Below are 26,683 nucleotides of genomic sequence, written 5' to 3'. Positions count from 1 at the left end.
ACCAGTTCAAAACCTACGGATGCGTATCCCTTGCTATGAGGCCAAAGCTGGTATGGTTTCTCGGGGCAAGGGAGATCAAGGGTTTTTTACACCAATGAACTCCGAGGGAGAAGGTTTTTTCAGGTCATTAAGCTGCATGTTTTCATGTATTTCAGGAAAAAAAAACCACATTTTCAGTTGTTACTATGACCAAAAAGATAATAACACGTTTGCCTTTCCATCTTTACCCATGGTTTCAAATTTTTTTTAGACAGAGAAAGTTGGGGTTAGGCAGACCCTTACCAGTTATGCAACCATCATACCATTGGGATTCGAACTTGCAACGTCGTTTCAATTGTTACCATAACAAAAAATTCACACGTTGTCTAAACAGATCTCTCTCTCTCTCTCTCTCTCTCTCTCTCTCTCTCTCTCTCCTAGGTAGAAGAGCCCGAAAACCGGAAATGGTTCCGGTAAATATTTACCCAACTTTGGATCAAACATTGAAGAGTGTTCTAGTCTTGGATTTCAAGTATAGTATCGGATTTGGTTATGAATTGCAATCTCATTTTACTAGATCTCGGTAAAATATAAACCATACAAATCTTAACAAAGAAAATCTTGCAATAAATTAAAACAAAAATTGTTTTTTTCTCAAAATTTAGGTATATCAAAATTTAAAGATATTTAAATTGTATAAATTAAATAGAACCAAACGTTAATGTGTAAATATACAAATATCACACTAATAGCATGATAATGTTGAGATAAAAACATGATGTTTATAGGTGATGTTTTGCAAATATCAATTTTTTTTATAATTATATCATCTTTGAAAATATTGCAATAAAATGGAAAGTCTAAAAAAATGGACGATATTTGTGACTATGATATAAATTGTACGGTTTTTTATGTGAAAAGTACAAAATAGATTACATTAGAACTGGTTCTATACTCTTTGGTCCAACAATAAAGATTGGATAACACATGTTGGATCTGGTTTGGATCAAGGTAAAAGTTACACCCAATCTAATTCCCTACTACTAGAGATGTTAACGGGATAAAATTCATTCCATTTTAAGCAATTACTTAAATCCTAATAATTAAATATAACTTAATTTGGTCTAGCATTTGATTCAGATTTGAATGACATAAGCTAATAATCAGTTTAATAGTTAATCTAACGTTTTTAAAAGTCCAGGGTTTGGCTTAGATTATATAATTGGTTTGGTTTTGGTTTGCATTGGGTACGGTTGGGTATGGGCTAATGGGCCCCTTGGGAAGGTGTCCTGAGACTTTGCAAGTTCGAATCTCAATGATATAGTTGTATAACTGGTAGGGGTCTGCCTAACCCTAGCTTTCTCTGTCCAAAAAAGAAAAAGAAAACTCATTTGAAAATACAAACAACAAATGTTCAACTTTGGCTTGGTTAGCTTATAGGCTTGTTGGTTAGTAATAAATATATTTTTATGCATATTTTTGTATTATAAAGTGTAGATATTAATGTGTTTCATCTGCTTGGAGTTCAAATCCTATTGTTTATATCTTGAAACAATGGATTTATTTTATAAACAGAGACGACAGAAAAAAAAAAGAGGGTAAGCTTTATAAGTTATATGGTTACAAGCCTTTTCAAAAGTTTAAAACTTCTAACTATGCCATTGCAAAGTTCCTTGCCGCATTTTGCTAAATCAGGTCCAACAGAGAAACCGTTAATTGACTATGGTATTAAATAATTGCACTTAATTAATATCATTTTCAAATGTCACAACCAGCTCCAAAGGGGTTTGGGGGCTGTGGGATGGGGGCCTAGGCCGCTAGACAGACAGTCTATGTTCAAATCTCATGGGCGTCACTCTTTGCGCAAGCCAAAGTCATGATGACCAATGTTGTCAGTATCGGTATCAACCCTGTATCGTTTTGCCAACTATTCAGGTAAATCGGTCCGATATTGATACTCAAGTGAATCGTTCTGAATTGGCCAAAAAAATAATTAAAAAATATTATGTGTCAATCAAAACGTGACATGTGTTAAAGCTATTAAAATAATATTACAAAATAATTATAAGTATTTTTTATATTTATTAAAATATAGCCAATTCAGGAGTGAAGGGTATCGATTTTCTGCCGATATGATACGTATGGGCCGATACTAGCAACATTGGTGGTGACTCCCTGGGGCAAGGGGTAAGCTGAGATGAAAGCACCTGATAAAACCCCACTGACCTACGGGTGTATCCGTAGCTTTCAGAGCTGGGCCATGTAAGGCAGGGTGGTCGTGGGGTCCCATCTTGATGCACCAACTTATCAGGGAAGTTTAGACCATGTTTGGATTTGAGATACGTGGGTGTTTCAGGCCAAAGTTCTTCCCTTTTTTCTCTTCTAAAAAACCAGCCTGAAATTCTTGAAAATTGTGAATTTGAGACAAGTGGCATTTGAATAGTCCAGATCTTCGACTATTGACCACAGAGGTGTCTGATCTAAGAAAAGGAAATCAAACACAACTTGAATTAAGAATAAGAAATGGATTTTTTTGTCTGCCAACCAGCCAAGAAAAAGTGCCAAACTTGCCAAGCTAATCATTTAGCTGATACACACTTACCTGCTTTCCTTAAATATTCTTTGTTGTTAATTCAAGATGTACATGTATAGGATAAGCATGAAGGAGGAAAGCGCACTGGACTCCGGTTGATAATGTCCATTAACATTCAGATCAAGAGCCTTCACCAAAATGTAAACCTGAATTGATCTATAACCTCATGGTTAACATTTCCAACCATTTACAGCAAAACCACCAAAGTAGTGTAATGGGGAATCATCCAAGTGAAGAAAAACCTGTATTTGATGTAGGAAATAATTTCTCTGAGGAGAGAAATTGAAATAATAGAGATATCAGAGATGAGAGGAACAAGAAACTGCGAATCATTAAATATTATAACCAGCCACCAACCACAAGATATCGAAGATGACTGAAAATTCAGAAAAATAAACAGGCCAATGAAAAATTAAGACAATGCATAATCATGTCAGATACATTAAAAAAAACCTCATACATCCCAACCACAGGGCAAAAGTTGTCATAGAAAAGCTGCTGAGATGGAAAAAAGAGAATCTGAAGTGCACTTAACAACCAAGTCTTGATTTTCCAAAAAAATATGATCAATCCTATCGGAGCAGTTCCAGTGAAGTACTTGGGCCACAACAAACACAGAAAAAATTGCTGGATTTGTGCAGCGTTTTTCTTCTTTATGCAGTGATTTTCTATGTTTTGTGTGGCCCGAATACTTTGCAAAGTACTTGGGCCCAATCACCCAACCATGCCTTCAATCCTATGGGAAACAAAGACTGAATAATGCGAAATAGGTTGACATTTCACCAGTCAACATTTATCTGGTGAAGAAAATTTTCATAGAGATGAAATTTAAATGGACTATCACACATTTATCCATTTTCACATGGGAGGCACATTCTTAGGCCTTAGGGAATCATACAATCTAGTCTTTGTGCTCATTCTCAGGAAAATATCAGTGAGGAAAAATCTCGTAGCATTTTGAAGAATACAATTATCTTTGAGAAATCATCAGAATATATAAAAATATACAATATAAACAACGCTGCAGAAGTGTTTTTGAGCAATATTTGCGATAAAAGAATGTGATATTCTCAAAATAGTTAATGTTTAGAAATATCACATTTTTTTGGTATAATATTAGCCCTCTAAAATATTTTCAAGATATATGTCATATTTATGACTGCATGCATATAGATCTATCATCAAAAGCAGAACTTGTAATTGGATCATGTTTTACATGTTTTGTTTATATTTTTATGTGATGAAGTTTATCATAATGAATTGTAGTTCATTGATTTTTCAACATCTTTGGAATTGAAGTGAACATATCGGCAATAAATCAAACATACTAACACAAATAATTAAACTAGTCCAACTGCCACATAAGAGCACCCAAGAAGAAGAAACAAATATTTACTTGTGAGAGGACCTTGGGAGGTCGGAAGACCAAATATTTAATGCTTGAGCCACCAGATTTGGCAACTATATCCTCTCCAGGATGCAGCTGGATTTGGGGGATGGATTTGGCAAATATAAGTGCACCAAAACGGCAGATGGTGATGGCAACTCTGTAAACCAACGGGTTCTAAACAGAGCCTAATTGCCAGAATATAATCAAGTGGTCCAACAGAGAATGCTGTAACCCAACTTCTTTACAAAATTCTTCATGATATTGCATTAAATAGTTAGGTTTTGATCTTATGGTTTTGAAATTGGTTTTAATCATCACCTAAAGCAAAAAGGTGAAAGAGGAAAGATAAATGTTTAAGTCATCTTCTATGGGCAATTTATCTGTCAAATTCTTTGAGATGGCCTGTCTGCTAAAAGCAAAAAGAAAGAAAATGTTGATTCGGGGTGGATACTATGATGTGATGCTTACATCCAACGGGCGTTGCATGTGGAACTTAAATCAATACTCAAGACAGACATCGTTCGAGCAAGAGCTTTTTCTAAAGCATTTTGGGTGTGATACCATTCACACTACTTTCAAAAAGTTACAGTAGTAGGACATTTGCTTTAGCCGGTTAGAATTTTGATTTACCAGGGATTAGCTAGACATAGTTGAGCTTTTTCAGCAGTGGGGTACCTTTGGTTCCCGCGTCATGTGCAACTGAACAAACTGCATTTGTTTGGATACCAAACATCCATTAGTTAACGATGCTTTATATATACTGATCTTTGCAAGTGATAACCAAGGTGAATAATTCATAAGAAGGTTAACAGAAGCCAAATGGGTTTCATCTTTCTTACAAATCTCAGATGGACATCTTTTTTTCCTGTCATCTTTCTTTTTTGTTAAAAGTCAAAACGACGAGCGGCAGCCTGTTACGATTTGCAAGTGGCAGAGCTTTGCGATGGTGCGATTTGTAAGTCACAAGAGCTTTGTGACGGTGCGATTTGTAACTGATGCGCAGTGATACGATTTGTAAGTGGTGTGCAGCCCCCATGTTAAGATTTGTAAGAGTAAATGAGGCACAAACATTTAACGTCGTTCAGCCTTAAGGATGACCTACATCCACGAACTCACCGACCTTTTTTTTCTATATTTCCTTATCATAAGCTGCTCTAATATATAGAGGCAGATAGACCAACAAACCATAAAAGGAAATTTAACATGAAAGGATATATAATATCTTGACAGTTATCAGCTATATAAATCTCCAAGCCTTCCAGATCTTACTGTCATACCAGATCAGCAACCTAAAAACTATCCAAAAATAGGATCTCGGTGAAGGTAATGCTTATCTCAACACTCCCATCCCTATATAGGGCGCAAAATAAGAACTAACAGTGCATCTGCATTGCACCATGTGTGAAACTGATGGGGATTGTACTACCATGATTTTTGGCAACCATAAGAGTGGCGGTCCCATTTTAGTGTCCAAAATAATGATATCCATCCCTTTAATGATCGAGAAGTGCCACATTGCTTGGTCCTTCAGATGAACCCAAAAGTCAATAAGAAACTAAAACTCTGAAAAAGGTAAACCGTTTTTGGTTAATAACTTATGTAGCCACTAGTGGCATGATTTAATGTTCTTGTATTATTTTTCAAGCTATTTATTTTCCTTTGCATTTGAGAAATTTTAAAAAAATGCGCCTAAAGTTTGGACATTAATTAAAAATATAACTAATTTTGAAAAAAAATTAAAAGGGCACCTAAATTTTTGCACTGTTATCAAACAAACTTCCATCCATTTAACTTAGGCTATCTTTTTTCTAAGTGCTTTTTTTTTTTTAAATATGAAGTTGAGGATAAAATAGTAATTCCACATCTCATTTAACAGCAAACTTGATAGTAGTAAACTCTGGGCCTTCTTAATTAACCATGATATTTTTTAAGTGTATTTTGAAAAATTTTCAAAAACTTTGATGTCTTTTTTATTAATGCTCAAACTTTGTGTACTTTAAAATAAATTTTTATTTTATTTTTTTGTTGGTCATCAGATGTTAAGCCATATGAATGTGCTTTTGATGGGAAAAAAATGACAAAGTACTATAAATATATTTTTCCCTTTTTTGTGATGTAGAATAATCAAAAGCCCTAGAAATGCTTGCATATTTTGCGCCCTGGTGACTTCTTTAAATACCTTAAAATTCTATCTATGGCTGCGAGATTAGCCTTTTTTTGGAGACTGCATATACTAGCTTATGGCATTGACTGCATAAGCAATGTTAGGTCGAGTGACCATAAGATAAATTAATTTTCCAACTAGTCTTTGAAATCCTTTTATGTCAATAACCGAGTCTCCCTCATTGCAAAGTTTAGAATGAACTTCAAACAATATGTCAATAGGTTTGGATCCAGTTTTTTCAGTTTCTTCCATGAGATCAAGAACATATTTTCTTTGAGAAATAAAAATACCCTTTTTTGAGTAGGCAACCTCAATTCTCAAAAAATATTGAAGACGACCAAGGTCGTTGATATAAAAAACTTTGTGAAGATAGGCTTTTGTTTTAGCAATTTCATCCTCACTATCTTTGGTGATTATAATGTCATCAACGTACATGAGAATCACTATGGTATGCCCTTCATAATGTTTAATAAACAAGGAATTATCCACCACACTGATAACAAAGTTGACTTCTTCAAGAGCACGACTGAGTTTGGTATACCATGCTCTAGGTGATTATTTTAGCCCATAAATAACCTTTTTTAATTTACACACAAGGTTTGGGTATGTTTCCTTTGGGTGCTCTGGAGGAACACTATAAGAAAAATGTGGATTAGCAATAGACGCTATCCGTCGCTAATCAATTTAGTGACGGATATTGTCCATCGCATAATCCTAGTTAATTAGCGACAAAATTTATCCATCGCTACTTTTGTCGCTAATGTGTGATGAATTAGCGACTGACATGATTTGTCGTGAGTCTGTCACTAAATAAGCACTTATTTGGGTTTGCAGCGGATCATGTTCTGTCGCTAAAATAGCAGTGGAATATAATCCGTCGTAAACCATCCAAAATTCATCGCTGAATATTACCGACGGATATTATCCATCGCTAATCTGTAGCAAAATAAAAAAAATTTTAAAAAGAGCCCTGACGCGTGCGCCTCATACGCCTTGAGGCGAGGCGCGCCTCAAGCCGAGGCATACACGCCTTGAAATTTTTAATCAAATGAGGGTCAAAGTCCTTATTTGATAAAAATTTATGGTTTTTTTACGCAATTTTAACTAAGCTGCTAGTAAAAAATTGGGTATGATTTATAAGAAACTGGGTCTCAGACATAAATCCAAGAAAAAAATTGGGCATGATTCATAAGGACCCATGCTGGGGGGAACCTCCGGACCCCCTCATGTAAGAAAAAAAACTCTGAATCAGGCTCCACAAGTCATCACGAGTCCCCTACGGTGGTCCTCTAGAGCCATCCACCAGACTCTTCCAAGGTCTTTCTTCTCCAAACACCAACAGTTCCATTGAACCCAAAGAAATTCAAGAATATGCCATTCACATGTTGCTCCACTTCAAAATGGGAATTGTCATGAAGAAGGCAAACAAAATGTCCAAGAAACTCATTCTCAATTCCATGAAATTTCTTAAGGTACACTCAGCATAATATCTCTCTGTTGGCAACAAAAATATACAAAATTTTGAAGCGAAAATGAAAAGAAAAAAAATGTAGCTTTGATTACCCAATAGACGATAACAATCAATCTAAATCTAAAATAGGACGCAAAGTCTGACTCGATTAGAAACATCAACTTACAGTTTCTCTGTGTAAGTCAAATTTCCCAATAGTGGGGGTATAGGACCAGTCAAAAGGTTGCAGCTCAAGTCTCTGAAACAAAAAAAATAGCAAGTTATTTCAAGGCTATCATCCATCATATAGTCAAGGTACAAAAAAGAAAAAGAAAGAAACCTTTCAACACAACAAAGTTTCACTAAAAAAATGGCATTTGATATCTAAGGTTGTACTTTCTTGTACTCAAAATAGTAAACATTTAACGACTGAAAACTTAATCTTTCATGCCTTTAATTGAAAATTATGAAGGCTATCCTCTATATGAGTTGCATGCTATCTTATCAAGCAAGTAAAAATTTCACAAGTTTTTGACATAGGTGCTCACAGAATAGCAAGAGCTTGCATCAAGCCAATCACAGATGGGATGTCTCCACTCAATCTCTTCCCTTGAAGTGATCTGGCACCATTGCAAAAAATCAACAAATTGGCCAAGTGTATAACTTGGATACAACAAACAACAACAACTACGCCTTCATCCCAAAACAATTGGGGTCAGCGATATGAACCAAAAAAGAAATTCATTTTGGGTCTTCCACATGAATCCTTTTCCTCCAATCATTTCTATCCAACGCCATGTCCTCGGTGAGGTTCAAAGCATTCATATCCTTTCCTATCATCTCCATCCAAGTCTTCCTAGGCCTACCCCGACCTCTTTTAACTAATATATTTTCCCATTTCTCCAACCTTCTAACTGGAGCATCATTAGGCCTTCGCCGAATATGTCCAAACCATCGTAAACGATTCTCTCGCATCTTATTTTCAATGGGTGCAACACCTACCTTCTTACGTATCTCTTCGTTCCGAATCTTATCTTTTATTGTATTTCCACACATCCATCTAAGCATCCGCATCTCAGCTACACTCATTTTTTGAATATGATGTCTCTTGGCAGCCCAACATTCCGTACCATATAGTAAAGCGGGTCTAATAGTCGTCCTATAAAACTTTCCCTTCAACCGCAATGGCATTCTACGATCGCACAGCACTCCAGTAGCACTTTTCCATTTCATCCACCCAACCTTTATCCTATGATTTACATCTCCATCAATTTCTCCATACTTTTGAATGATGGATCCCAAATATTTGAAATAATCATTCACCGGTATATCTTGCTCACCAAGCTTCACTACACTCCCATCACTACTTCGTTGCTTACTAAACCGACATTCCATATATTCAGTCTTACTCTTACTCAACTTAAAACCTCTAGCTTCCAATGTCTGTCTCCATAATTCTAACTTAGCATTAACCCCAGCTCTAGACTCATCAATCAAAACAATATCATCAGCAAACAACATACACCACGGTACATTTTCTTGAATTGATCTCGTAAGCTCATCCATCACAATCGCAAATAGGAAAGGGCTTAAAGCAGATCCTTGATGTAACCCAACCGTTATCGGAAAATTGGTTGTCACCCCTCCACAAGTGCGGACATTGGTTACTACTTCTTCATACATATCTTTAATTATACTAATGTACTTGAGAGAAACACCTTTCTTCATCATTGTCCACCAGAGAACGTCCCTAGGTACTCTATCGTATGCCTTCTCTAAATCAATAAAAACCATATGCAAATCTTTGTTCCTCTCTCTATATCTTTCAATAAGTTGTCTAAGAAGATGTATAGCTTCCATAGTTGATCTTCCAGGCATAAAACCAAATTGATTCTCCGATATCATGACAACCTTCCTCAACCTAGACTCAATCACCCTCTCCCAAAGTTTCATAGTATGACTCATGAGTTTTATACCACGATAGTTTGTGCAATCTTGTATATCACCCTTATTCTTATATAAAGGCACCAAAGTACTCTTCCTCCACTCATTAGGCATCTTATTTGTTCGCCAAATCAAGTTAAAAAGATTTGTCAACCATTCTAAACCTTTCTCTCCCAAGCATTTCCAAGCCTCGATAGGTATACCATCTGGGCCAACTGCCCTTCTTGATTTCATTTTCTTCAAAGCCTCTGCAATTTCTTTCTTTTGAATCTTGCGCATGAAGTCACGATTTATCTCATGAAAAGGAATGGAGAAGTCTCCAAGATCTTGAGCTTGACTATCATTAAATAGCTTATCAAAATAATCTTTCCATCTCTCCTTAATCTCCTCATCTTTGACTAAAACCCTTTGTGTTTCATCTTTGATACATCTAACCATACCCAAATCCTTCGATTTCCTATCTCTCATCTTTGCAAGCCTATAAATATCCTTCTCGCCTTCTTTGGTATCCAACTTGTCATAAACCTCCTTATATACCTTAGCCCTCGCGTTTCAAACAACTTTTTTAGCTTCCTTCTTTGCTATCATATACTTCTCCAAATTCTCATTATCACGACTCTTACTTAGATTTCTATAACACTCTCTTTTAACCTTAATAGCTAATTTGACATCCTCGTTCCACCATGATGTATCCTTACCTAGTGGTGCACCGCCTTTAGACTCACCCAATACCTCCTTAGCTACTTTTCTCATACCACTCGCTATCTTATTCCACATTGATTCTGAATCCTCCTCGAGACACCAATCAACTTCCTTAACTACCTGCTCTACAAACATTCCTTGTTTAGCTCCTTTCAGTGCCCACCACTTAATTCTAGGATCTATCCTATGTCTATCCCTTTTGCGGCATTGTCTAATTCTAAGATCTAAAATTAAGACTCTATGTTGTGTAGCTACACTTTCTCCTGGTATAACCTTACAATCGATGCAACAACCCCTATCTCTCTTTCTAAGTAGGAAAAAATCTATCTGACTCGTATTAACCCCACTTTTAAATGTTACTAGGTGAGACTCCCTCTTCCTAAACCAAGTGTTTGCTAAGATCATATCATAGGACAAACAAAAATCTAAAATCCTTTCTCCACTTTCATTTCTTTCTCCTATACCATAGCCTCCATGGATATTCTCAAATTCATCCCTACTAATGCCTACATGTCCATTAAGGTCACCGCCGATGAAAAGCTTTTCTCCATAAGATGTCTCTTGTACTACTCCATCTAAATCTTTCCAAAATTGATGCTTAATGGAATCATCTAAACCTACTTGAGGTGCATAAACACTAATAATATTAATAATATCCGTACCTAATACTAATTTAATAAGTAAAATTCTATCACCCTTCCTACAGACTTCAACTACATTATCTATAAACTGACGACTCATAACAATCCCTACTTCATTCCTATTCCTATTTATTCCTGTATACCAAATCTTATATCCCCAAGGTTCTATCACTTTAGCTTTCTCACCTACCCATTTGGTCTCTTGAAGACATAAAATATCAATCTTTCTCCTACACATAACATCTACTAACTCTACCAACTTACCAGTTAAAGACCCTATGTTCCAAGTGGCTAACCTAATTTTATGGTCTTGGACTAACTTCTTTACCCCCACCCGTCCAACAAAGTGAGGGAACCCTTGCCTATTTGACACCACACCCGGGCGCCGGTGTGACGCGTCGCTTCTGGGCGACGACCTAGCAACCCTTGCACATTTATCACTGCCTCCGGGCCTAGAGAGTACAGCGCGTCGCTCAGTAGGGAACGCCCCAACGAAATTCTCATATTGGTTCATTTTCATAGGATATGACAAAGTTTTTATGCTGGCTGTCACAGGCCTACCGCAACCCTCCTCCTTTATCCGAGCTTGGGACCGGCAGTGTATAACTACACAGGCGGAGTTAAGTGTATAACTTGGATAACTGTTTCAAATTATTAAAGACACATACAGAAGAGAACAGGTGCTGGCAAAAGTTTCAAATTCATGGGAATGATACAAATTTTCAACTTTTTTGTTTTTGTTTTAGAAAAGATCATCACAATCACCATCTTCTTGAAGGCTTATAATGTTGGGCAAAGACTCAAACTAATAAATGTAGCTATTGGAGAATCTCAACACTTAAACACAAGACTACCAAAAGGATGAGTTGTGTATAAGATGGAAACTAAGTCACTACAAAATTAAGAAAAGAAGTGACCCCCCATGCTCTTTTTGGAGCAGAACTACATCTTGAAAGAAAGGGAAAATAATTATGTTTGTATGCATGTTAACATTTCTTAATTTTGAAACCAACCCATACAAACTCAAGAAAAAGAAAGAAAAAAGAAAAGGAAATGAAAAATAATACCTTGGACAACCATGCATGTTAGAAAATAAATTGCACAACCATGCAGGCTTGGTGAGATGGTGGGCCTGTGGGCCACAAGCGGTTACCAACACTAGTTAAGCCTGTAAGAACTTGAGTTCAATAGACCTACATAAATAATTAAATAAAGCACAATTTTCTAAGAAAAACTTTGTTATTCTCTTGGATTCATCATCATGTCATCCATTAGCAGTGTCTTAATTGGCCTGTAATGCATCAAGTAGTAACAGAGGATGCACATGCTTGGTGAGATGGTGGACCTGTGGGCCACAAGAGGTTACCAAAGTAGTGGCCCTACCATGAACAACACATGGTGACAGTCTTCCCCTTAGCTTGACATGTATAACTTGCGCAAATATCTAGCGGGAATTCCTAGCCTTTTCAAGCATGCTAAACCTAACTTTCTAAGATACCTAACACAAGGTGGCAGAAGTTGAAATCAGAGCAAACATAAGATTTCAACCAAAGGCACGTCTCTAACCAAAGCATATTTATTGACGCATTAACTAACACCAGAAAGTGTGTACGTGTGCTTCAAAAGACCTCACCTTTTCCTACTTTTTCAGTGTCACGGCCAACACGGATGGAGGCACCACGATTTGTAACACCCTATAATTAAAAGAAAAAGAAACAAAAAGGGAGGAAAATGTTCAATTAGTGGATGAATCAACAGGCACAAAACAAAGATAAGAATGAAAGCTTCTAGTCGATAATGAATCAACAACCAACTTTTTTTAATTGCACACACACAAGCTCAGTTGCTTACCCATGAGAAAGTGTTGATATCTGTTGTCTCATGGTGCCCTGTCAGTCGTCTTTCATTACCCTCACCATAGTCAGAAATTAATGTCCTCCTTGTGTCTCAAGCCTAGTTTCCTAATAGCCTCCTTGATGACATCGATTCCACCATCGCTTCTCATTGACTTTGTACTAAGGAAACAAATAATCATATCATTTTGAATGATATTGAGAAAAAAGAGAGCACCTTATTTTCTTGTGAAAGCAAGTAAAAATATAAAGAGAGTATTGCACAATATGGAGAAAGGTTGCCAAATACAAGAATTGGATAATTGGCAATTATGAATATTTGGACACCAAACACAACATTGATAAGATGGAATTCATGACTAGGCATAAAATGGAGTTGAAGCTTTTGTATGATGAGTGAGAAAAAACTCACCTGTAGTTGGTATGAGCACCAACACCGTTTCAGTCACCCTGTTTTTCATCAAAGAGAGAATTTAACATAACTACTGATGAATGAAAACTAAAATAGCAAATGTTTATACAACAATGCTATCTCTTTCACATCGACAAAATCCCAGAAATCAAAAAACAAAAAAACTTTACATTTCAGTTAATGTAGAGAAAATACAAAAATGAAAGATCTAAAATCAAAAGTTGTGATTAATCGACACAATCAGTATAATGCTTAAAAGAAACAAGTAATGCAAATATCTATGCACCAATATGAGACTGTTTTACAATTTCATTTTGTGATTACCCTATGTATGTTTGATAGAAAACCAAAAAGAAACAAAACAATCAATGCAAACAAACAAAGGATATTTGAATTACCAGAATAGGTTTTGGGTCAAAGGAGAGAACAACTCCAGTAATTTATGTGATCCTCTATTTTATCAAAGAAAAAGAGCGTGCATAAGCACATTACAGAAGAAAATATGAACATCAGAAAAAAAATGGAAAACCCATAACTTAATCATAAAAGCAATTCTGGATACCTCAAGAATGTAGCGAGCAACCCATAGCTCATCTCCAGCAGAAATACCAACAGCAGGACCAACTTGGAACTCCCACTGTTAATACAAAAACACAAATCTGAAAATGAAAAACAAGACTAGGGAAGCAGGAACAAAGTAAGCAACTATTTGAGATTTAAGAGTCGTGATGGAACAAACTTTAGAGCAAACTAGATAAATCATGTAGAGATAGAGATTGACTTGTCCAGGCATAACTTCACCATTGATGCCACTAATGTTGACTCCATCATAAATGCATGATTTGTAATGTGAGTCGACAATGCCACGACCAAAAGCTTTGTCAGCTCCAGCTGCACAGTAATAGAGTCCGACTACCCATCAGAGAGAGAGGGTGCTGCAGAGCCACTGACAACTTGGAACTCCCACTGTCAAAATAAAATCTGCTTAGGATTTCTTTCCATCCTCCTCCAGCAGGTGCATGCTACTGCAGACCAAATACAACGAGCACTATAAACAACTACCATGACTGAACCATATTTACACAACTCCATGAAACCAAATTTAGATTTTTTTTTTCAGGTCATAGTACATACACAAAAAAATGAAAACAAGAACAAGGAAAGAGCAATTGCCACCTTTTTGGAAGAAGAAAATGGACTACTTAAAATCATGTTCCTTTTCTTTTCACATTATGAGGAAAGGAAGAAACAAAACTTTGTTTTCGTAAATACATTCTGGTTGCTAAGGCCCAGACAATTGTAGTTATTGCATGTGCTTGGAAAAGATGAAAAAGCCTACTTTAGTTTCAAGCTTAGTTCAGTATGTCACCAAACTTGTACATTTCATACTCACTAACATATGCACCTTAGTTTGATTTGGGCCAAAAAATCCTTTTATCTACCATTTTAAGCATTCAGGTTCCACATATCCTATTGATAGCTAAGAGGACATCCCACTACACTAATTGTGTGTGACATGTACAAGAACGAGAGCACGATTTCAAAGATGAAAAGGGGCGATTTGGGTACGACAGACGAAGGGGAAACAATGGGTCTTCTGCAGGATCCATTCCGACGAACTCTATGGTGACAGTGCTGAGGCAGATGGAAGGGACAGAGAGAGAGAGCAGAGGGTTGAAACCCTCTGCAAATCTCTCCTTTGGAAAACCCAATAGAAAGGGGTTTCTCATCTACCTTCTTCACCCGAGCGCCACCTGTTCCGGCTACTCCCCCAATCGAAGGGGGTTTCTCTAATTGATCTTGAAACCCCAAAGAAGAAGGCTTCATCTACTTCATTGTGGCCTCTTGAGATCGTTAACGAGGCAAATAAAGACCACAACTCCATCGCAGACGTGATCCTCGACTTCGCCTTCACTGCTAGTGACTTCAATTATGCACTGCTTCTTGACCGTGTCCTTGGCATCAGTGACATGGCTGCCTTTCGCTTTCCACTTTGCCAACTCGTCGATCTCGATAGAGCACTTGTCGACGAGCAAGTCGACGGATGGAGAGGGAACCAACACAGGCCGTTAATCACTTCCCCAAATCCTCCTTCTCCTTGTTTCTTCTCTCGCACACCCAATCATGTTAAATATATAGGCGAGGTGGGCAAGGATGCCGCCCAGCTTGGTGTCGCCACCGGCAGAGGGGTCGTCGCCAGAGATGACGTGAATGACGACGGAGTCGACTTGGGGGAGGAGGGAGGCGAAGCGCCCTAAGCAACTTTGTAACGAGAGAGAGGGAGGGAGAATTTAGCGCTCTAATTTAATAAAAAACTAGTGAGGGACTTTCCATCGCAAAATTCATCACTAATTAGCGATATATTTTGCGACAGAATATTTCTGTCGCGTATTCATCGCTAAATTGCGATGGTTCTTGCGACAAATATTTTTGTCGCAAATCCATTGCTAATTAGCGATAGATTTTGTGACAAAAAGTTTTTCGTCGCTAATGTCACAAATATTTTGAAGGTTAGCGACAAATAGTTTTCTCTCGCTAATCCGTCACAAATTTGCACCAGATTTTTTGTCATAAATTTTTGTCACTAGTCGAGGTTTTTCTTGTAGTAGAAGATACATGAATACTTCTTCTTCTAGCTCTCCTTGCAAAAATGCATTTTTGACGTCAAGTTGATACAAATTCCACTGCTTGTTGCAAGCAATAGACAAGAGAACTCTGATAGTGTTCATTTTTATTACCGGAGAAAAGTTTCATCATAATCAACTCCATGAGTCTGAGTGTATCATTTGGCAACAAGTCTGACTTTATATCTTTCTACGGATCTGTCACTATTGTATTTTATTTTGTATATCCATCTGCATCCAACCGCTCGCTTTTCCTTTGGAAGATGAGTGATTTCCCAAGCTTTGTTTTTGTCAAGAGCATCTAGATCTTCTCTCATAGCTTTGGTCCATACGAGAGATTCCTTGGCTTCAAGAAAGCTTATCAGTTCTTTTTGGGCTGATATTTTGGCAAGATAAGAGACATAATGTGTTGGCAGATGATTATAAGTAATGTTATTCTCCAGAGGATATTTACCAGTACGAAAAGTGACGAAGTCCTTTAAGTATGATGGAGGATGTGAGGTATAACCGGATCTCCTTACTTGAGGTGTTGCAGTACACTACAAGAAAAATGCTACTTAGTGATGGAAGTTTGCGATGGATTTTTTACATCGCAAATTTGTGATGGATTAGCTAGAGAAAAGTATATGTCGCTAACATTCAAATTATTTGCAAAAATTAGCGACGGAAAAAATTTTGTCGCTAATTTACGAGGGCTTAGCGATGAAAAAAAATCGTCGCTACTTTTTTATTTCAACCAGCCCATCTAAGGTGCAAAATCCACCCTTGCTCTCTCTCTCTCTGATTACCCCCAAATATTTGTCTTCCCGACGGGGAAGAGGGAACGATCGATATGGCTGCCGCCCCAGCCGGTCCTGTAGAGCTAGAGAAGGCGGCGGACGCGAAGGAAGACAATATGGGTGGTGGTGACAGATTAAAGGAGTATGATGCGGTGGCGAAATCGGAAATGGGTGGAGCTGTTGGTGGTGGTGGGAAGAAGTTGGTGTTCTTTCTCAGTGCAAGGAGGGGCTTTGATCTGGAGGACCTTTGGGTTAGAAGGGATCATAAGGATTAGCGCTTAATTCTGGTTTTACAGTGAAGATGGCGAAAGAACCAACCTCCATCGCACACGACGTCACTGAGGTGTGCCCTTTTCATTGAATTCCTGTTCGTCCCTTCTTGATGAATCTTCATCCTTTTTGTTTTGTTTTGAATCTGCCTATTCTCTGTTTTGAACAATTGGTCAGGAAAACACCTTTGGTGTATCACAACAATGTCATAGATGGTTGTGTTGCTTGCATTGTGGTTAAGGTGGAGATGATGGAGCCATGCTCTAGTGTCAAGGATAGGTACTATGGTCACCTATATACATTCTTTTTCTAAAGTTTATCCTGTGCTCACAGTGGTTGACTTTGTTTTTCACAGGATTGGGTACAGTATGATCCCCGATGCAGAAGAGAAGGGACATATAACCCCTGGACAGGTTAGGAAATTCTTTTCAAGTTCAGTATTGTATATGGTGAATGGCCTTTTTGCATCATCATCACAAATATTGGGTATTTTTTGGAAAAATACTGCAATATTTTCATAAAAATATATTATCAACCATATTTGAAAAAATACCACCAATTTGAATATCTTATGGAATTTATTTTCTATGATCATCGTCCATATTTAGTTTTGATATTTTGTTGACATTTGTATATTTTTTCTAAGTTATGAAAATTTGTTTTTTCTTAGTTCCCATTTTATATTTTTTAAGTTTGTAAAGATTTTCCGGTGTTATTCTTGAGACTTATATAAGAAAAGTGAAATAATCATAAAATAAATCTCCATGTTGCTGAGGTATTTGGTGTTAAATGACATTGCTTCCTTCTCACCACTTTGTACTTCTTCCCATTTATGTCTTGAAACTTAGCCTTCTGGTTCCATTCTTTACAACATTATTTACAATACTCTCTACTAAACATTTGTTGGTATTTCTTTCTGGAGGCAAAGTATAGAGACTTGATATTCTCAAATCTTAACCCTGGATTTAGCTGCTCGGTCTCGTGTAGCTTCAGCAATGTTCCATTGAATGTATCTTTTTTAAGAGTGTTCAATTCTACTTGTAAAGATTATGGCCAGTATCGGGTTTGAACTTACTCAAGTTGATTGCTTCTCTCTCTCTCTCTCTCTCTCTCTCTCTCTCTCTCTCTCTCCCTGTGACATGTGTAACCATTGTGTTTTTATAAACACCAAAGAGTGTCTTGATTGAGCGTACTAGTGGCAACACTGGCATTAGGTTGGCATTCATCGCAGTGGCCAAGGGTTACAAGCTTATAATCACCATGCATGCTTCTATGAGTCTTGAGAGAAGAACGATCCTTCTGGCTTTTGGAGCTAAACTAGTGCTCATAGACCCATCTAAAGGCACGAAAGGTGTTGTTCAGAAGGCTGAAGAGTTGCTAGCAAAGACACCCAATTCTTACATTCTTCAACAGTTTAAAAATCCTGCTAACCCAAAGGTACAAAATTGCATTTTTTTCTTTTTATTAATTTTGTTGTCCTTTCATTCATCTATTTCTTCTTTTAGTAGATTTGGTAGCTTCATTCTCTACTCCGGCTATTAAGTTGATTGAGTTATTCTTGGCAATTACTTACAAGCAAAATCAGTTGGTCATTTCGGTCTTGGCATTTTGTCATTAATGTTGATAGCATTTAGATCTTTTATTCTCTGTATGTTTTTTATTCATCACACTGAATTGTGATAGATTTTCTTGATGACATTAATCTAGATAGTCTCTTCATGTTCTGTATCCTTTCTTTTCTCTTCTTTCTTCTGATAGAATGTCTGTGAACAAAAAGCAGAGGAGCGGGTAGAACACCACTAAATTGGGAAACAAGGTCACGAATAGCCCTGGGAGCGGCAAGAGGAATTGAATATCTCTATTCAAGCAGTTTGACACCCACAACAGTTATGCGTTGTTTAGGCATATAGAATTTGATATGAAGTATCTATATTTCATTTTTTTTAATTTTTTTTTATTTTTGTGACAAATTAGCAACAATTATTATCTTTAGCTATTTAGCGACGGATATTATCTGTAATAATATCCGTCGCAAAACTAAGTCCATCAGTTATTTAGCGATGGATATTATATGTTGCTATTTAGTGACAAATTAGCGATAAATGAGTTTCGTCGCTAATTAGCAACCAAAAAACTGTGATGGGCGCTATTTATCATCAATCCGTCGCTAAACAGTTTAGTGATGAATTAGCAACGAATTGGCGATAGATAGCGCCCGTCGCTAATTCACATTTTTCTTGTAGTGGTAGGAAGCTCATTCTCTTCATTTTGACTTTCGATATGATCACCATCAATTTCTATCTCAGAAGGCTTCTCCTTGATGATGACAAAATCATCATAATTAATTATAGGCTCGTTCTCCCCCTTAGGTTCATTGTGACCACTGTACTCAACTTGATTAGTAAAGTAGGGAAGACGCTCATTAAAGCTCACATCTCTGGAAACATAGAGTCTATTGTTTTGGACATCCAGACACTTGTATCCTTTTTTGGATACAAAATACCCCAAAAAAACACATTTGTGAGCTCGAAGCATGAGTTTGTTTCTTTTTGATGGGTCAGACGCAATGAACACAATGCATCCAAACACTTTGAGATGATTGATGTTGATTTTCTTGTTTCTAAGAATTTCTAAAAGGGATTTGTTTCCCAATTGTTGACTAGGCAGTCTATTTATCAAATAGCAAGCTGTTGCAATAGCTTCACACCAATATTTGCTAGGCACATTTATTTGAAATAAAAGTGCTCTAGTTTTTTCAAGAAGATGTTGATTCTTACGTTCGGCGACTCCATTTTGTTGTGGAGTACCAACACAAGTGAACTGATGATCTATGCCATTTTCTTTTTCATATGCTTCAAACAATCTATTCCTATATTTGGATCCATTATTCAATCTAATAACCTTAACTTTCTTGCCATATTGAATTTCGACAAATTTGCAAAACTCTTTGAACTTATGAAGCACTTCATCCTTGCTTCTCAATAAGAATAGCCAAGTAACCATAGATTTATCATCAACAAAACTGACATAATAATTGAAACCAATATATGAGACTAATGGTGTCAGACCCCATACAACAAAATGAATTAAATCAAAGAATTTTCAGCAACGGTTTCAGACAAAGAAAAACTAGGTTTAGAGAGTCTAGCATACTTGCAAACATCACAATCCTTATTATCAAACAAACTATGGGAATCGTGAATCAGGTTTTTAAGAGCACTGTTAGAGGGATGTCCCAATCGGATATGCCATTTCTCGTTTATGTGTTGTCTGGTGCATAAGGCTTTACATTCATCTGGCAAAAAATAGAGATTTCCATCTTGGTATCCGCTACCAATCTTCTTCTCTGTCTTGTGATCCTGAAATACAACAATATTGGGAATAAAGATCACATTGCAATCAATAGCAAAAGTAATTTTTACTATTGATAGTAGATTTGAGGTCAGACTAGGGGCAAACAACACTTTTGAAGGTTGTAAAGAGTTCAAATAACATATTTCTCCTTCTCCATTGACTGTCATAGATGATCCATTGGTTGTAGTAACAGATTTATGTTGCCTCTTAGGATCAAGATTAACAATGCATTTATCAGAGTCTGCCATGTGTTCGGAGGCACCGGAATCCACAATCCAAGTGCACGAGTTTAAGGAGCTAAGGTAAGAGATATTACCCGATTTCGTACAACCTTTTATAGAGCAAGTCCCTCCATTGTTAGAGCTGGATAAATTCTGAATCATTTCTGCAAGTTTTTTAAGGGTGATGGATTCAATGGCTTGTGCGACCTGAGCAATGGCTTGTGTACCTTTAGCAGTGAAGATAGCTTTGTCGCACGACTGATCAGATTTGTTAGTCATTGGTCGACCAATGAGAAACCAACATTTTCTCTTACATGTCCCTCTTTTTTACAATTAGAGCAAACCAGTTTCTTACCTTTGAATCTATTGCTGCTTTTATAATTTGTTTTGTTCTTATCATCACTAGAATAGGCAGCATATGCAACTCTATCTTTGTTTTCAGAAGGTGAATAATCTTGCTGCCCTCTATTTATAACTCGACGCCTAGTTTCTTCATGCATAAGGATAGCACAAACATTATTGAGAGAAAGGAGTTCGACAGATGTAAGGACTTGACTTTTAAAATTTTCAAATTCAGGTCCTATGCCTGCAAGGACTTGAAATATCTTCTCTTGTTCTTTAAGTTTATAAGAGACAACAGGGTCATTGGAAGCAAGAAAGTATGCTTCGAGTTCATCCCACATAGCCCTAAACCTGTTGAGGTACTCACTCATGGATTGATCGATTTTTCTGTGCTCCCAAATATCTTGGGATAGTTGATACATCCTAGCAATATTAAATTGTTCACTATGTATTTCTTTAGTAGTGTTCCAGATTTCTTGAGCAGTAGAAAGAAAAAAAATCCTTTTGCGACCTTTGGCTCCATGGAGTTTAAGATCCATGACATAACCAGGTCATTGGAGGATTGCCACTCATCGAGTTTTGGATCTTCATTCGCTGGTTTTGAGAGTTTTTCATTGATAAAACCCAACTTCAATTTTTTGTTGAGATACAGAGTAACAAACTTTCCCCAGGCAATATAATTTCTTTCATTCAACAAAATAGAAGTTATCTTAAGATTTGGAGTTACCTGCTCAACTACCATTTTTTCTAAAGGACTGCTGCTACTGGGATTTTGATTGTTAGCCATTGATGGACTGCTACAATGCTAATAACCCAAACGCTCTAATACCATGTTAAAAGTCAAAACGATGAGCGGCAACCTGTTACGATTTGCAAGTGGCAGAGCTTTGCGATGGTGCAATTTGTAAGTCACAAGAGCTTTGCGATGGTGCGATTTGTAGCTGATGCGCATTGATACGATTTGTAAGTGGTGTGCAGCCCTCGTGTTACGATTTATAAGAGTAAATGAGGCACAAACATTTAACGTCGTTCAACCTTAAGAATGGCCTACATCCATGAACTCATCGACCCTTTTTTCTATATTTCCTTATCATAAGCTGCTCTAATATATAGAGGCAAATACAAACCAAAAAACCATAAAAGGAAATTTAACATGAAAGGATATACAATATCTTTACAGTTATCAGTTATATAAATCTCCAAGCCTTTCAGATCTTACGGTCATACCAGATCAGCAACCTAACAACTATCCAAAGATAGGATCTCGGTGAAGGTAATGCTTATCTCAACATTTTTACAAATTACAAATGGACAATCTTTTTTCCCTCTCATCCTTCCTGGGATATCAATTCATCTCATAGGGGTTCAAATTACCTACCGTACTGAGCTTGTTGACCAAAGATTTTGCTACTCGACATCTCTTTCTCTGTTGGCAATAGTAGGTAAGGATCAAAGTTACCAAAAGCTTCTTAGATAGGTGGAAGCTCGCTTCGGAAGCGTGATACTCTTCGCTTCCGAAACTTGATGAGAACCTCGATTTTCTCACGCTTCTCTTATGCTTTCTACAAGCTTCATTTATTCTTATTATATGTTCTTTTACTCAACTTTTCATGTTTTTATGTGTTCATTCACTTCCACGTGCTTTCACTAAATTGGTATTTATCATTTTTAGATTTTGTTAAAAATTTAATTCTTACATTAAAAAATCATGAAATTTAGTATTAGTCATTTTTATTTTAGTTTTTATTTGTTTTTTATTTTGATTCTAGTTTGATTCTTATATTTTTTTTTATTTCTCGCTTTTTGCTTCCTATATATTTTAAAATGCATCGCTTACCTCTTCTGCTTTTTGTATCATTTTCTGCTTTCGCTTCCTAATTTGACAACCTTGGTACGGATATTAATGGGCTCCTAGCTGTTAGTGCATGTCACCGTGTGTTGGGACGTTGCAAGTTAACCCAATGATATGTTGCATAACCGGTGGGGATCTGCCCAACCCCAGCTTGCCTTTAAAAAAAAAAGAAAGAAAGTAAGTACGGATATCAAACAATCTGGCAATGATCTGACCCCATCAACTATGCTCTAGTGCTCTATTGGGGCACCAAGAGTTCGAAACCCATGGAATGTCTATTGCCGCAACGTGAAGGTGGATGTACTCCCAGACCCTGGGGACCTCAAAGATTTTATCAAAGGCCTGCCAATGTATGGTCGGTGATGGGAGAATTTTCCCTTGGCTTAGCCAAACAATAATAATAATAATTACAGATATCATTAGATGCTGTAAATAAAAAAAGCTGGGCATTAATGACCTGACTTAAGCTTTGGTGTTGGGACCACCTAAAGTTAAGTATCCAAGAGAAAAAGTTTTCAAAATATTTAAAAAAACCTAAAAAAAGGGTAAAAAATCAACACATTCACATCTACATTAATCTTTGTGTAGGTGTAGAAGATGCTCAAATGAATGTGATTTACTTTTCCAGATAAGAAATGCATTAGTGGAGTTATGGGTGAAAGACATGAACCGGGCTATCTGTTATGAACTTTTTTTCTTAAATTTATGAAAACATAGAAAATTTTGTAGACATGAATATGTGTCTGCAATTGCTATAACATATCCTAGTAAAAAAAGATTTACAAATCAGGTTCATTGTCATTCAAACAACAATTTTCATAACAAAGTTACCTAAAGGTTTAGTTGTAGTCAAAAGCACTAGGTGGTGCCTAGTTGGTAGACCCTTAAAAAGACTAGTCAAGAACTAGTCGGTATCCCAATTAAAAAATAAAAAATATTCAAAATATACATGAAAATATGATCAATTTTTTAGGAACAAGATGTTTTCATCCCACAAGTACACGACTACACATATTTTCACAAAATATACATAACCAGAATGTACATAATTACATATATATAATTGTACATACATATATATTCAATTATTCATAACCTGTCATTATAATCAACAAAATATGATTTCAAAAATTCACAGAAGCACATTAGCACACATATATAATATATTACATAATAAATAATACTAAATATGCTTTCTGGCTTTTATAGAAAAATTCACAGAAACTCACACATACAAAAAAAAAATCACACATATATATCTCACTTTCAGCCTTTAACAGAAAAAAATCATCAGAAAGACAGAAACAAAGTAACACCCATGTAGATAAAAAACATAAATCAATTAAATTTACTTTGCATACTTTCAACGTTTCACAGAAAAAGAAGTTGAGAGAGAGGGAGAAGCATGTCTGTAGGTGAGCTTCTTCTTCTTCGAGCGCCCGAGGGCAAGAGAGAGAGGGGTTAAAAGGAAACTATCAAGCTATTTACAGAAAAATGCTTAACATTCTGAATGTTACAACTAACCATCTGGGATTTTAAAGTAATGCTCAAACAGACGCTTGAAACAATTACCACGGTTAGTTTAAGTAATTACCTTTCAAGTTATTGTCTTTCTCCCACCTTACATTCCTTCCAAACACAATGGCGTTCTTCAAATCTTCTCACATCCAAACTTGCCGACAACCGACTTGTGGCCTCTAGTTTCTAGCTCTTTCTTTTGGGGTTTATGTCTCAAAAATTATGTGAGTTTGCATTTAGTTTGGTTATCTTTTTTTTTTAAGATTTGAGATGGAACTTCAATGCATGAGTTTATATAGAATAAAGTTGTTTTAATTTTCCTATATATATATATATATATATGCAAAGTAAAGATGTGCCAACTTTGAGAAGCTCCTATTTCCCATTTATGCAAAGATCTAGAGTACCACTCCACACTTCATTTGTCTACATTCTTCCTCTTTCTACTACCAATTCATCATGACCATCACCATCATCATTGTCATTGGATACTATTACCATCATATATGCAAATGTAGGTACACATCGTTTATTACCTTACACCACTGTTCTTGCAGCCTACTCATCATGACTGACATCATTCATCATCATCCTCATGCTTTCGACTGTCCCCCTTATCCATCCATTTCACAAGCCTTCTGGTTTTAGTTTTCTATCAATGATTGTTGATACTCAGGTTGTAAGGATGATGCCTAATAAAAGGGATGATAACGAGCTTGGGATGCTCCTAAATGAGATTCATCACGCCACATCATCATGATGGTGTATTTTATGTTTGGCAACATGGTAGCGAGTCACCAATGGATCATCATCATCATTGGTCATATGCGATGTTGTCCAGTGCATATACATAGGCTACAATAGGTGAATAGACGCTTTATATTTTAAAATGAAACGAGATCCAAAAGCGAGAAGCCATATATTTTAAAATTGATAAGAAGCAGGAAAGCGAGGAATCGATTTAAAAGCAAAATAAGAATAAAAAAAGAAGTAATATGGGATCAAGTGGAAAGAAAAATGCTAATCAAAGGAGAAGAGAATAAAAACTAAATTAAAAATGACTATTCTTAAATTTTGTGATTTTGTAGTGTAATTAAAAATGACTATTCTTAAATTTTGTGATTTTGTAGTGTAAGAATTAAATTCTTTTTAAAATCTAAAAATGATGGTTGTCAATTTAAAGAAAGTATATGGTAAGTGGTGTTTCAGCCTTACAATGCCACGATGCCTACTTTTCTCCATCACTGTCTTCTCTTTTACCCACCATTAGGGTGTCATCGGGTCGGATCTGGTTCGAACCCAGGTGTGTCTAAACCAGGGTCTGACTTTGAGGTGCTAATACCGGGTTCGAGTTTTACCACAAAAAAAAACTATACCAGGTTCTTATAACGATTGCATGAACCAGAACGGTCAATACCCAGTAAAATAATATTTTTTATCTTTTTTACATTGAAAAATCAGGTTGGACTCGAGTCTGACTCGAGTCTAGCATGAAATTTCACCAACCATACCTGGCTCCATACACTAATTGGACCCTTCTGGTCCAACTCATTTTCTAATATGACCTCCTTTATCACCAAACCAGCGATCAACCACCCTTCTTCATCCTGTCACCATTGGCCACTGTCCACAATAGCCACTACTTTCTCCTTCTTCAATGCTACAATTTGAGGAGAGAGGGACTTTAAGAATTTTCTGGTGGGCAGAGAGAGAATATAAATATAAATATAAATATAAATATATACACTTAAGTCAATGATAAACCCTAGTTAACCTAATAAAAGTGTGTTCATGTTTAACTGAGAAACTTTTAGGTTCATAATTCGAGAACAGTAGATGCATTTTTTATATTGTCCGATGGTTAGGCGCCTTTTTTCAAAATTTTCCCAATGTAGTTCAGTAAATATTTTCAGAAATTAATTTTTCTTTAATAACATTTGTTTTGGTTTTGGTCGGGTCTGGGTAAACCCGACCCGTTGTGTAGGCCTTATGGGGAATAATTCAAATAAAGAGATTATAAAAAAGTGAAAATTATGTTTCCTTCTAGCTTTTGCTAAACGTCCCATCCATCATCCCCTTGTGGTTGTGGGTGGCCATCAACATCTGAAAGAACAAAAGAAGGGACACTTTTCCAAACCTCACATCAGAAAAGGGCATAAAAGACACGTGGGTATATAACATATTGCAAAAATAGAGATTAATTTAGCATCATACCTACTAGTCAACTTGCAACTCGACAAAATTTCCCTAACTGAATTAACAAATCACCTTTCTCACAAACGCAACCCTGTGAATAACTTTCACAAGCATTAGATGCTCAGATGGAATAACATTCACGAGTTGTATTTCTGCATGTTTGCAATGCTCCTGTGAAAGTTCTAAAATGTGATTCAGAATCACAAGAAACCTGTGAAAGTTACAAAATAATAAGCATTGCAAACATGTTGTTCATGATTTGTTGTTGTTGATTATTCTTTCATTTTCACTTGGAGTTAAATGTGCTTGCTTGCCCATTTTTTTCCTTCACTAAGACTCCTTAAGGCCATACTGGTTTGCTTTGATTCTTTGTGCACTTCTGCTGAATTTAGGCTTATT

General features: G+C 36.5%; 1 protein-coding gene and 1 pseudogene across 1 annotated transcript; one reads left to right on the top strand and one right to left on the bottom strand.

The window, feature by feature from the left end:
* Window positions 1-3,917: 3,917 nt before the first annotated feature.
* Window positions 3,918-15,013, bottom strand: LOC149815671 (glutamine synthetase cytosolic isozyme 2-like; annotated as a pseudogene).
* Window positions 15,014-16,913: 1,900 nt separating this feature from the next.
* On the top strand, window positions 16,914-24,848 carry LOC149815670 (cysteine synthase-like). Its single transcript, XM_089990601.1, has 4 exons — window positions 16,914-17,080; window positions 17,157-17,214; window positions 17,975-18,238; window positions 24,765-24,848. The coding sequence occupies exons 1-4, from the start codon at window positions 16,914-16,916 to the stop codon at window positions 24,846-24,848; spliced, it is 573 nt and encodes a 190-aa protein (XP_089846727.1).
* Window positions 24,849-26,683: the final 1,835 nt, after the last annotated feature.

The sequence above is a fragment of the Nuphar pumila genome, chromosome 15 (genome assembly GCF_984573655.1).
Source record: "Nuphar pumila chromosome 15, dmNupPumi1.hap1.1, whole genome shotgun sequence".
Classification (NCBI taxonomy): Eukaryota; Viridiplantae; Streptophyta; class Magnoliopsida; order Nymphaeales; family Nymphaeaceae; genus Nuphar; species Nuphar pumila.
The sequence above is the reverse complement of the archived record's forward strand: the minus strand, read 5'-3'. Positions and strand labels throughout refer to the sequence as shown.